We start from the raw sequence: 13,091 nt of genomic DNA on the forward strand, positions 1-13,091 counted from the left end.
TGTGGGTTTGTTGGTTGGTGGGTTGGTTGTTGGGTTGGTTGGTTGATGTGGGTTTGTTGGTTGGTGGGTTGGTTGTTGGGTTGGTTGGTTGATGTGGGTGGGTTGGTTGGTTAGTTGATTGTTTGGTTGGTTGGTTGGTTGGTTGATGTGGGTTTGTTGGTTGGTGGGTTGGTTGTTGGGTGGGTTGGTGGGTCGTTGGGTTGGTTGGTTGGTTGGTCGGTCGGTTGGTTGGGCAGACTAAGTTTAGAGTCTTTACTTCCAGGCAGATTCCTTCAGCACTCAGATTTCTATAAAACTGTTTCCATGCAGGATGGAAACCCATCAACTACCCTCACTGCTGTATTGTCAAAACAATGTAGTTAATTATTTTTTGTTTCTTTAACAAACTTTACATTATCTACAGCCACTGTGGCCCACAGCTGCCTGGTTCTAAATTTAACCTGGTAGATGTGTTGTCTAAACAAAGAAAAGTGAACTAACTCAGTAAGTCTGCAGGGAGATGGAAGTTCAGAAAGAGTGAAATAAAACCTAAATCGATTAATGAATAAAGTAATAAAGTAATGTAGTGTTTCAGATACATCATTGTTTAAGAGTATTACACATTAAAAAATGTGTTCTTTTCTGCTTGAAGCTAAAATATTAAAGGGAAAACGTCTAAATCTGTATTTTCAGATGACATTGAGCTCTAACCTGGTTTTCTGCAGGGCGGAGGGGGGGATCACAAAAGGCTCGACCGTAGGCGTCCTGCTCGATCTGACCAAACGCACGTTAACTTTCTACATCAACAAGGAGCAGCACGGACCGACGGCCTTCGAGAACCTGGAGGGGGTTTTCGTTCCCGCTGTTAGCCTCAACAGAAACGTTCAGGTCGGTCTGTGGGATCAAACTTCCTCTCATTCATACGGTTAGATTAACAGTTTTCTGACAAGGATTGCTGAAAAAATTAATGTGTGTGTGGCTAAAATGTTAGTTTACATAAACATAAAAACTCTCGCTGTCAGGATCCTTTGGTCTTTAATCTGATTTATCAAAGAATATCTGTTAAAATATTCCCATCCAACATAAAACACACCTTCAGGAAGTTACAGCACCAGTTGTTGCCATTTTCTTTTACTTATGCAGGCATCAAATGTCCAAATATGGTGTTTAAGACTGTCTATATAATGTTTTTTTTTTGTATTTGGTAAGAAAATAACAATAACACATCAGAATACACTAAACTGAATCATTTTAACAACATAATATGAGCTTATCTTGCTGTTTTAGATGCTTGTTAAGAATAATTGAAAAAAATAGCAAATCTAATACATTCCAGTAAGCATTACCGTAGTTTTTGTGCCAGTAAAAGTATTTTTATCTGTGAAAATACTTACATATATGAGATTCTTTGCAAACGCAGCTCAGACCCTTCCGTTGGTCTGAGCTGCGTTTTCATTTGAATAAAAATATCTGCAGGGAAACAGGATCATCCTCAGAAATGGCTGTAAGCTGCTTTTAGTACTTTTGATGTCCTAATGATTTTAAAGATTACAAAGTGCATTTAAAAAATGGGTTTATTTCAAGCCTGTCAAAGAAATAAAAATACATTTAATAAAACAAGGTTTCCAGTTATTGGAATCGGAAGAATTATGTTTATTTATGATTTTGTCCCCTTTTTTTTTAAACACATTTGTTGCTCTGATAACAGAACTGTTGTTGCTGAAGCTCAACTAATCTTTAACTGGTCAAAACTGTTTTTAATCACTTAAATAAAGTTTGTAAAATGGCAGAAAAATCAACTTAGAAAAAACATGATGGAGACGTGCAAAGAGCAGAGCCGTCAAAGACGTCCCCAGATTCATGTGTTCATTGTGTGTGGAGCGTTTGAAGTGTAAGCTCGAGAGACTAAAGGTTAAAGGTTAAAGGTCGGTTCTCCTCCTGAGTGTCTGCTCTGCTTCCTCCACTCCAGGTGACCTTACTGACGGGCCTGGAGGTGCCGAAGAATATCAAACAGTAAGAGCTCCGCCCCCTGGATACCAACCTTCGATGTCAACGTCAGGGGGGGATTCGTCCCGCCCTCGTCTCAGACAGGCCGCGACGGGATTAAATCTGAGTTCATCAAACAGACATGTACAGATAACTGCAGTGTTCGCGTCGTCTTTGTCAACCCCGCTCGTCATCCCCAGGATCCGAAATTCTCCCTGAACAACGAAACCAAACCGACAGAAGACACTCTCACTGTGCAGCAAAACAAGTTACAGTTTACAGCGACGCGGCGTTTTCCAGCCCACAGGTCACAAGAAGAAGAATCTTTTATTCGAGGAAGGCAGTTGTTGTGGCGCCACATGAAAGTTTTTAAAGGCTGATCTTTAGCTCCCAGCGGCTCCCTTCATCTGTTCGCCTCTCAGAGCCGTGAAGGCAACGCATCACAACCTGCTTTCTGTCTGCTGTGAAAAGGTGGAAAGTCTTTTTTTTTTAATGCTAAAAGGTTTACACGTCATGTGGATCTGAGAAATAAGGGGCTGAAATCCGCTTCATTAAAAGATTAAATCTGCCCAACCTGGGAGTCGACTTCCTGCAGAGAATCTGCTTCTAGTTGAGTTCAGTTCACTTCCTCCTATTGGCTGTAATTTACTCTGAGAAGAACCGTTAAAGTTAAGGTTCTGATGCATCTGGGACGGAATAAATGGGGAGAAAATTTCAAGCGAGAGGACAAAACGAAACGTTGACTTTTTGATTGTGGTGAAAAAATAGTTGATATTTTTGAACAAATTTACATTTGAAGCAACTCTATAGTGATGAACAAACATTTTACAGTTTACAAAAAGAAATGTTTAAACTGATTTAAGATCCCAGGTAAAGAATAAAAAGCGCTCATCTCCGTGTGACGTAAATCTACATCAGGAAAATCAACTTTTTAAAAAAATATCAGAGAAAAACTCTGGATTCCCTGCCTGCAGCAGCCATTTTGGATCAGGTTTCTGAGAGTTTCATTAAAATCCATCATCAGATGGATGAGATATTTTGCTAACAGATAAGCAAATACACACAGGCTTAAATCTGTACCCTGACTGGAGCGAGTTAAGTCCTGTTTGTACAACGTTCCAGTCGTTTAAAAACACATCATGAAGCCCCACAGATGTTTAGGTTTTCCTCCAGCAGAAAGCTCATTCATGGATTTCTCAGCCTGATTTTTGTGGCTTTCCTGTAAATATGAAGGACAAAAAGACGCTGCGGTGTTTAATTATTTGCAGCTCTCCCAGGTTCTGCACAGGAAAAGGAACCTGAAGCTGAATTCTAGGAGAACCTTGGCATGAAATGGAACTGAGCCCAACCTGAGCCCAACCTGAGCCCAACCTGAGCCCAACCTGAGCCCAGCAGCTTCTGGATCAGGAGTGGGTGTCTCATCTCCCAGTCCCTCCAAAGAATCCCCGCAGCTTCTGATTCAAGTCACATCAGGTAAAGCTACACCTGCTGCTACATTTTTCATCAGGGATTAGAATACGGCAACCCGGAGGGGACAGTAGCTTCAACCAGACCACTGTGACCTGAAGCCTGCCGGCAATCAGATCCAGATGTTTGTTTGTTTTTAATGAGCCTGACCTGCTGTAAACTGTAAATACTGATGACCTGTGACGTGAAGCGTGCACCAAGCACTGAGCAGCGTCACAAACCCTCTGGAGTCGGGATGTAAATATCGTGCGGTTTCGATGAGAGTTCGCCCCCTGCTGTCACGAGGCGGGAACCGCAGCTAATAGATATAAAATCTGACAAACTGTGAAAGATTTCATCCTGTTTAAACATTTAATCGAGGACATATTTGTTTTTATTACTTATGATGATAGCAGTCGTATCTTACAAGAACTTTTATTTTATTTTAACATAATATGAATGAGCGTAAATACAAAAGATTTTGAAGAACTGGGTATTTCTTACCGTATTTAATGCTTTTACTGTAAGAAAGTAATTTAGTGATAGCTCTAGAGGTGTAAACAATTGGTAATATTTGATAAACATAATTTATTTGAATGCAAGAAGCCACTGAAGAATAATGACTGGACCTTACCAATGGAAACGGAATAATAATTAAATTTTTATTTATTTAAGCTGTTACCTGAAATCTCATCCTGACAGTTTACATCGGAGGTTAGGAAACTAAACTACTGATATTTTATAATCGACTTTATTCAAAGTATGTGTGAGAAATCTTTGTAAAAGCAGCCACAGATGGTGTTTAAACAATCACAACAGATGCATTTTAATGCATTTTCACATCTTTTAGCTTTTACTTTATTGAAATTTTGCAATTTATGTCCAAATCTTCTAATATATTTAAATGCAACGGTGTAATAAGAGATAAAATGTTTAAATTGAGACTAAATTGTTGTAGCCAGAAACAGATAAACAGCTTTATTTAAAGAGGATTTGTCAGAATTCAGATTTAAAGGTGCCTGTTTTTACTGTTTGATGCGTTTATAATTAATCAGCAAACAATGAAAATGTTTGGGTTTGAATATTGTTGTTTAAAGTAAAACTTCCTCCTCAGGTTTTTGTCCAAAAATCCCAATAATCAACACCCAGCAGCTAACAGTAGCGATGCTATTCCAGCTAGCTGCTAACTTAGTTCACTTCCTTCCTTTAAACTCTAAATAATATGTATTAATTACTCTAATATTAAGATTAAAACTTAGGGCCCATGTTTAAAAAAAGGTATTTTTTTATTTTGAAAATATTTAGGTACTTAACTATCTTAAGTAGCTATGCTATCATTAGCATTTAGCAGCTAATGTAGCATTGTTACTCAGAATAGTTGCTTACTTTGTAAACTTCAGTTCTAAAAGAAATTATTTGAATTTGAGGCCCGTCTTTGTAGGCATTAGCAGTTAGGTTGTTAGCACCTAGCAGCTAATGGTAGCATCACTGAATATACATGCTAACTTAGCACAATAAATTCAAACCTAAATCAAGTAAAATATGTAATAATTCCTCTTAAAATAAAGATTATAGGTCGCATGTTTGAAAGTAATTATTGTAGTTTTCCCTTATTTTAATGCTTACAAAATATATGATGTCACTTCCAGCTAGGTGGTTAGCACCTAGCAGCTAACGGTAGCATTACTACTGATAAAAAGTTGCTAACTTAATGTAATAAATTAAAATTTAAATCAAGTAATATGGAATAATTAGTTTGATGAGACTATTGGCTCCTGTTTGAACACAAATGTTGTATTTTCCCCCATTTTTAATACATAAAACCATTGTGAGGTGGTTAGCAGCTAATGTTAGCATTGTTACAGACTTAATTTAGCAGCTAGCTTGAGAACAGTGAGTGAAAAAGCAAAGATAAATTTATGAATTTTAAAATTAAAATAAATCTGAGGTTATGAAGCCACACAAAGCTTAACAAAGCCGTCAAGGAGGAAAAATATTTTAGATTTAATGACGCTAATGACAAATAAAGACACTGACATCCTTATAAAAATAAATTTATTTACAGTTTAGTTCATCTGTGTGAAATCAACCTTTCCAAAGTAAACAGGTTTGTGACTTTTATTAAATTTTAGTGGCAGAGTCCAGATTTAGGCCGGGTTCAAACAGTGAAGCATCTGATGAAGGGTCCAGGTTTCCACCCGATGTCCTCTCAGCTCCCTCACCAGAGGAGCAAAATGCCCTCAGGTTCATCAACCTTTCCTTTCCCTCTGAAAATGGATCGACTTGAGTTCGCATGCCTGCGGGCCGATTTCCTCTCTGGAGGGAGGAGCAGCTCAGATTGGAACAGATATTCCTGTATAAGTGTGATTTTGTCCGTGTGCTTGCTCAGCATGTCCCTTTACCTGACACCCACCCATGAATGTGACGACTTCTTCAGATTTAACCTCTAATATATGGTGCTGGGAGAAAGCATGCCATCGCCGTTGTCACGTATTTACCTTAAAAACGGCAGAAAATATATGTAATTTATTTACTCCATACGGTATGTAGATATTTCCTTTTAAAACTGTTTATTTTACGTTTGTCTTCAATGTATTTGTTGTATGAACTGAATGGCTGCTGGTGATCGATCACCAGACGTCTGCAGAGTATCCTAAAGATCAGACAGCTTGAAACGAGCGATTAAACTTCATTTATCTTCATGTTTCTTTAAATCGAAACTGTGACCTTGCTCAGCCATACACTGCCAGATCAGTGGTCTTGTTTTTAGTTTTTATTTTTGCTTAATTCATCGACTTTAACAAAAAAAATTAATTAAAAGATCGAGTTTCTGTAAAAACTTCAGTGTTTACGTCTAAAAAAAGAAAAAGAAAAAAGTAACCTCTTGAAGCTGTCGACACAGACGTTTTTATCTGCTCTCATGATGTAAATATGTTTATTTCTTTATGAAAATAAGTTACCTCAATTGTGTCCTGTTCTGACTCTGTCCCTGCTGCCGGGGGAAATGTTTTTATTGGTTTATAAATGAAAGCCAAGCGCTGTAACCGGGTCAAAGTGGAACAGGAGAGACTGAAACGTCTCGTTTTTGGGGTTCGTTTATATGAAATGAAATAAATTCACTGTCATACGATCTGTCAGAGTCTTGGGTTTTATGCGTCCCGCTCTTCAGCCGGTTCAGGTCCGGTTTCAGGCCACAAACACATCAGGAAACCAGGATTTTTACCGTTTCTTTAAACATGTTTGGCTGAAGAATGCCGGCGTCTCATCCTGCAAACAAAAACCACAAACTTCAAACTTCACGCAAAAACAAAAACGAAGAGTTTAAGCTTTTAACCGCACCTTCTTCTCTCACTTGTGGGATTTGATTTTCTGGATTTCCTTGGAGCTGAGGAGCAGCATGCCGTTCTTGAACCGACCCACCTGACCTGAGGGTGCAGAACCGGAACCAGAACCGGAACCGGAGGACGACGGCTTCTTCTTGTCTCTGGTGGAAATTCAACAAAACCGTCTGCATTAAGGTCAGGCAAACAGATGGTGGACAAAAACCCAAAACTTCTGCGTTAAGAAGCATTTTAGAAAATAAAAGTTCCTCGAAGGAATGCATATTGCCCGCCGCCTTTCACGTCAGAGCTTCAATAAGATATTGAACGTTGAGGAATGTCGCCTTTGACGGCTCTTTTTACTAAATTTAAAGTCTCAAAGACAAATATTTATGTTCAAGCAGAACGTCCAACTGGAGTTGAGTTTGAAATGTTTCTTATTTTCTCGCTGCAGCAGATTCCGAACGTTCAAAGTCTCGCCCACCTTTGGTTACTCTTCCTTTTCTTCTTCTTCTTCTTGTCCTGCAGAGCAGAGACTCGTGTTACAACGAGCACAAAGAACAGAAAGTGCAACATGGCTGAACGTGCAGCTCCTACCGGCTGAAACTCTTCCTTCTCTTTCTGCTTCTTCTCTTTGATCCGCTGCTGGAGCGCCTTGTAGTTGACGTAGTCCTTCTTAGGAGGCTGAGCAGGAGACACTGTTGAGCTTTCACCCGATCAAAGAAAGAACGCAGCAGCAGAGCAGAAGGGAAATTTGGTTTGTTCTCACCCGGGCTCCCAGCATCACCGCCCTATCCTGCTCGAAGACGCGCTGCTGCTCCTTCTTGTAGCCGGTGAGTCCGAAGCGGTGGACGTCCAGACGAGCCTGCAGCCGACACGGAGCGCGCCGTCGTTACGTTACACACAGCGGTACGTTTTACAAACAGGAACGGGACGATACCTTTTCCAAGCTGAGTTCTTCTTGACGGCTGCTCTGCTGCTGCTCAGACATCTGCAGGGCCTTCAGGCGGCGGCCATGAAGACGAAAGAGAAGTGATGCAAGAAAATAATTCATTCATTCATTTTACTCGAGGGGAGCTGCTGTCTGTCTCCAGCAGTCACTGTGTGAGAGACGGGGGACACCCTGGACAGGTCTGAGTCCATCACAGAGACACATGGAGACAAACAACCATTCACCCTCCCTCATAGGGACAGTTTAGAGTCACCAATGAGGTCAGAGTAAACCCACGTGAGCACAGGGAGAACATGTAAACTCCACCCAGAAAGACCCCAGGTCTGGAAGTGAACCTGCGACCGTCTCACTGTGAGGCGGCAGCTCTAACCACTGCACCACTGAACGACTGTAAAGAACTTAAAAAAAATGCCTAAAATACCCAAATTAAATGACATGCTGTTCTTGAACCCACTGGAGTATTTATAAAAGCTTGGTCTCTCTGTAAAGGTAACACTCTGGATTTATTTTACCTCAGAAGTCAAAACTATTATAACTATAACTAGTATGTAGTTAGTAGTTATTGGCTCTGGAAGGACCATAGATCAAACCGCCGCCGCTTTGACTCTGCTGTGTTGAAATTTGAAACCCACAGTGGAATCTATGAGGCTCTGTGTTCAAATCGAAGTTAAATTAAGTTACTGATGTTACTCATGTCTACATTTATTTATCTGAAGTTATTCAGGCTCAGATGTGCTTTCAGAGGACAGAAAGTTGCTTAAAGCGGTGAAGACGTACAGGCATTTTGTTGGAGGCTGGAGTTTCTTTGGGCTTCGGTTTCTTCCTGGGGTCCTGAAATGTAACTACCTCCACCTGCTGGATGGTTGGACCTGATGGAGAAAAGTGGAGGAAAATCACAAGGTTGAAAACTGAAATTATCTGCAGATATCGGAACCATTTCCTAGAAGAAAATGAACTCGTTGAGACGCTCACTACCTTCGTGTTCAGTCTGTGGTTGGTGCTCGGCGCCAACATGAACTCCAGCTCCTTCACAGTCTTCATCATCACCGCAGACATCCTCCACCGATGGAAGCTCCTCTTCCTCCTCGTGTCTTTTCCGCTTTTTCTTCTTCTGAGACGTCCTTTTCAGCTCCGATCCTGCACCATCGATCAAAAGCATGAAATGAATCTGAATGAAAACCCTTCAACACCCGATTAAAACAACTTTGCTTCATTTTCTCAACACTACGTGGTAAACTGAAGGGAGTATTTGGATTACAGATTAAAATCAGCAACTCCTGAAAGAACAGAGTAGTGGATGCATCCAGAAAACAAACAAACAAACAAATAAATAAAGACAAATCTTGAAATAAATGAATATAATTTAATCTCATTTAGCCCACATTTACAGTACTAATTCAAGCAGGGCGTACAAAAGGATAAATATAATAAATTATAATTGGAGACTAACTCAAAGTGTAATAAATTAAATTGTATTATAATTGGACTGAGTTTAACTTTATGTTGCTGGAAGGAAAAGGACTTGTTTACCATAACAATAATAATAATAATAAACTGTTATAGTTTTTATGAAGTACTATTTATTTACGAGGTACAGCTGCTTTTTTTTGTTTGTTTGTAGTTTTTCAATATTTAAACATGTTTTAAACTCCTCTTCTTCCTGAACATCAACACCCTTGCCTTTATTCACTCAGTGGTCTGCTCGTTGCCGTTTCACCGGCGCGCGACCCGACTAGATGTAACGGCGTGCGGGAAAAGTTTCTCGTTGGAAGGAGGAGTCACGGTAAAAGCAGGCATGTTTATGTCAGCAAAATTGCTGGGGTTGGCATATATTGTTGTCGCCGCTGTATCTGAACGGGATCTAAACAGACTATCCAGCTTTTGCGCCGGTTGACACACTGCCTAAAATGCCGCGCTAACATCGCCGGTACATACGCTGGTGTATAAATGGTGCGAACCTACTGCAAACAACGTTTCATATCGCTTGAGCTTTGACAATTAAGTTTAGCAATTTAAGCTGAAGTTTCACGCAAAACACAAAAGAGGCACTAGTCCCGATCATTCCGCCTCAATAATTTTGCACTAAGACAAAATGTTAAAACTAAAGACCCAGTTTGAGACCTAACACCATCCCTTTAAAGTGGCTAGCTAAGCTAACATTAGCTAACAGCGCTTACCAAAGTCATAAAGTGAATCCAGAACACGTTCAAGAAACAAACAGTCCTCGTCCTCTTTCCCGTCTCCCCCCGAGCTCATCTTAGGCAGATATACAGAGCAGGCACCTTTAAAAAGATAAGATAATTGTTGCTTAATTTCTATGAATGACAACAGACCGCGAACTCACATGTCGCACAAGCCGTTCTGACCCTTTCCAGCCACCGTAGCGTGAAGAAATCCCGGAAGTGTCGGGGAAATGTCAGCGGTTCACACGCCCATGTGAAGTTCTGCAGGTGCTGTTCTCGATTAAAAGTGTGGCACAGAGAGGCAGAGGAGCAGGAACATTACTGGGACAGAACTTCACCGAATGCAGCATCTGTGTCCGAGCGGTGTGACACAAAATGGCGTCCAAAGCGGTTTATTTGGTACGTAGCTACATAAGCTAACTGTTTCTTCTGACTCAAACTGAACAGTTCTGACATTTTATCCAAATTAAAGCCGAATTTAAGTTTACATAGCAACTTGGCTTTTAAATCTACTCTTGTTTTTCTTACAGGTGGTCTAAAAAAGTTATATATATGATGCTGTGCCATAAAGTTTGATTTAAGATTTTTTGATTTTCCTTCTGCTTACACAGTTTGTGTTAATTCTGGCTGATTGCAGGGGTAAAAATCTTCCAAAGGCGTTTTCATTTATGCTAACACATCATCAGGAGTTCAGTGTATAAGCTGAAGAACAAGTGGTTGTAATATTATTATTTCACAACTGAAATTTCTTGTTCATATTAGGAACAATTATTAGGAGGACATGAATATAGGAGGGACAGATGGCTTCCATGTGGAGGTGGGAGTGCCTCAAGGATCGTCTCTGAGGCCCTTCCTGTTTGCTCTGGTGATGGACAGACTAACAGATGAGGACAGACAGGAATCCTCGAGGACTGTGATGTTTGCAGAGGACATCCTGATCTGTGGTGAGAACAGGGAACAGGTGGAGGCAGGTGGAACAGAGGACACAAAAAAACTTCAAGGACTTCAGGTCGACTGTGCAGGAAAACAGGGAGTAAAGAGGTGAAGAAGAGAGTCCAGGAAGGATGGAGAAAAGTTTCAGGAGGGATTTGTGACAAAAGGGTGGGAGCAAAGGGCAAAGGTCAAAGGAAAGGTTTACAGACAGAGGTGAGAGCAGCCATGTTGGTTTGGAGACAGAACAGGAAGTGTCAGAGCTGAAGATGTTGAGGTTCTCCTTGGGAGGGACGAGGATGGACAGGATCAGGAATGAGGACATCAGAGGTCCAGCACAGGTTGAAGGACTGGGAGATAAAGTTAGAGATGGTTTGGACATGTGCAGAGGAGGGACAGAAGGATGTTAGAGACAAAGAGGACATATATGGATGCAGTCAGAGAGGACATGGAGGACAGAGTTAGATTTGCTGTGGAGACCCCTGAAAAGAGAACAGTTGGAAGAAGAAGATAATTTGTGCCCAAAATGGCCGATAAACAAACTGTTTTGAGCAGCATAATTTTCTTGTGCACATAAAATGTTATTTGACTTGTGTGCAAATAACATGAAAATCTATTAATCTATTCAGGAATTCAGGCAAGAAGCACAAATTATTTATTTCTTTGTTTCCTAATTTCCAGAAACTAGAACTCTGTGTGAATTTATCATTCAACAGAAATACGTCTCCGGTTTAAACCGTACAGCTTTTATGGGATTAAAACTTTATAAAACTGAACTTCAGTAGATTTGATCGAACTCTGCCTATTTATGAGCTTTTTTCCACAAACCTGACTTTACTCTTTTGTCTTTAACAGCACAGAGATCCTATGCTGAAGAAAAGAGACGACTTTGAGGACATCCTGGAGGAGAGGAGGCGCTCCAGTGACCTGAGGTACGCCCTCAGGTGTTACACTCCCCTCCTGTATAAAGGACTGACTCCCTTCAGAGCCGACGAGCTCAAAACCATGGTGCTGCAGTCCGACCAGCTTCAGTACGTCATCAATCAGGTGAGCGTCTTGCTAAATAAACCCGCCTTTAAATGTTTTGTCCCTCATGCCTGTTCGTCCTGCTGCATCCAGCTCACTGTAGCCCACAGTTTTTATTTATTTTTTAAAGCAAGAATGCTCTTCTAGGTGTTATTTAACATGTACAAGTTCTTCTAAAGGTTATCGCAGTTAGACTGAAGCAGTTATTGTTATATTTTGTTAAATAAAAAAATACATATCGACCAAAAATGTTAAGACTCTGTGTTGTAAATCGACCATCATCTGCCCTGATTTCTAAAGCTCGGCCACAGAAAACAGTCGACCTCTAGTTTTAGTTACATCAACTTTTATTGCGTAGAAGAATTAGGAAAAGCAACTTTGTGCATCCTGTAATATATATGATTCTCTACATGCATTATCACAGGTTTTACATTTACTTACTGAGTATTTCAGTGCTGACATGAACATTAATACAAACATGAATAATATAAAGCGGGAATCAGACACAAGAAAATGTGCTTTATTTGTGTTACAGTGCTTACATTCAACAAAGAAAATGATATTTATGAAACCAAAATATATTTGAGATGAGAGACGAAACAAACTAAAGGCTGACTAAATAAACCAAGACTGAAAACAGGACTTCTGGTTTCTCTCAAACCCAAATAATTAGTAATAAAAAACAAAAATCAACAGAGAATAGCTTTAATGGAACAGGAAAATGGTGATGCTGCCCCCTTGTGGCTGAATAAGGACACAGCAGGATTCTTTAGTCAGACTTGAGAGAAAAACAGATTTATTAGAATGAAAAAGTAACAAAAATCACCTGAAACACTGTGTATTATTTGTAAATATAGAATATCCGCATCAGTTATTTTTAAAATCTGGTCTGATTAATCAGAAATCAGTAAAACAGTTTCTGTTTTTTATTCAAAGGCCAAAGGTACCGTATCTATCTCTTATCTTTTATCAGATCAGGTCAGCAAAGTGTTCATAAATAGTGAAGAAGTTGGAAATAAATGGTTGCATTTATCCGATCCTTAACTAATATTCCCTTTTATGCCTGCTGGAGGTTTCCAAACAGACGAGCGTGACGGCAGATGAAGTCGAGGCGGAGGCGGCGGCCATCTTGGAGGAGATGGCTCATCACCTGCAGATCAGCACGATCCGCTTCTTCGCCTTCGTTCTCAGCAAAGTCTTCAAAACTTTGTTCAGGAGCGTCTGCGTTAACGAAGAGGGCGTCCAGAGGGTGAGTACGGAGGGGGGGGG

General features: G+C 40.3%; 3 protein-coding genes across 11 annotated transcripts in view; 2 read left to right on the plus strand and 1 right to left on the minus strand.

Annotated features, from left to right (window-relative positions):
* Window positions 1-2,533, plus strand: part of LOC108244870 (E3 ubiquitin-protein ligase TRIM9) — a 42,675-nt gene extending 40,142 nt beyond the window's left edge. For both annotated transcript variants that reach the window (XM_037981516.1, XM_017431396.3), the window contains 2 exons: window positions 705-867; window positions 1,949-2,533. In XM_037981516.1, the coding sequence (XP_037837444.1) occupies window positions 705-867; window positions 1,949-1,996 (211 nt within the window). In that variant the 3' untranslated portion in view covers window positions 1,997-2,533. The remainder of the gene's footprint in view (window positions 1-704; window positions 868-1,948) is intronic.
* Window positions 2,534-5,449: 2,916 nt separating this feature from the next.
* Window positions 5,450-10,163, minus strand: lg19h1orf131 (linkage group 19 C1orf131 homolog). 4 transcript variants are annotated; one of them, XM_017431402.2, is made up of 10 exons: window positions 10,050-10,163; window positions 9,861-9,965; window positions 8,659-8,820; window positions 8,461-8,552; window positions 7,672-7,731; window positions 7,501-7,596; window positions 7,329-7,415; window positions 7,216-7,253; window positions 6,764-6,895; window positions 5,450-6,678 (listed from the first exon to the last, which is right to left on the minus strand). In XM_017431402.2, the coding sequence occupies exons 2-10, from the start codon at window positions 9,937-9,939 to the stop codon at window positions 6,642-6,644; spliced, it is 783 nt and encodes a 260-aa protein (XP_017286891.1). In that variant the 5' UTR covers window positions 9,940-9,965; window positions 10,050-10,163; the 3' UTR covers window positions 5,450-6,641. The 4 variants fall into 4 exon arrangements, with proteins under 4 accessions (XP_017286891.1, XP_024865168.1, XP_024865167.1 ...); XM_025009400.2 differs by having other exon boundaries at window positions 10,028-10,139; XM_025009399.1 differs by lacking the exon at window positions 10,050-10,163 and having other exon boundaries at window positions 9,861-10,043.
* Window positions 10,127-13,091, plus strand: part of gnpat (glyceronephosphate O-acyltransferase) — a 13,269-nt gene continuing 10,304 nt past the window's right edge. For 4 of the 5 annotated variants that reach the window (XM_017431398.3, XM_017431399.3, XM_017431400.3 and 1 more), the window contains exons 1-3: window positions 10,127-10,265; window positions 11,652-11,843; window positions 12,895-13,071. In XM_017431398.3, coding sequence (XP_017286887.1) covers window positions 10,242-10,265; window positions 11,652-11,843; window positions 12,895-13,071 — 393 coding nt within the window. In that variant the 5' untranslated portion in view covers window positions 10,127-10,241. Of the gene's footprint in view, window positions 10,266-10,678; window positions 10,811-11,651; window positions 11,844-12,894; window positions 13,072-13,091 lie in introns of those variants that run through there. The other variant, XM_037981517.1, reaches the window with a different exon arrangement.

The sequence above is a fragment of the Kryptolebias marmoratus genome, linkage group LG19, assembly GCF_001649575.2.
Source record: "Kryptolebias marmoratus isolate JLee-2015 linkage group LG19, ASM164957v2, whole genome shotgun sequence".
NCBI lineage: Eukaryota > Metazoa > Chordata > Actinopteri > Cyprinodontiformes > Rivulidae > Kryptolebias > Kryptolebias marmoratus.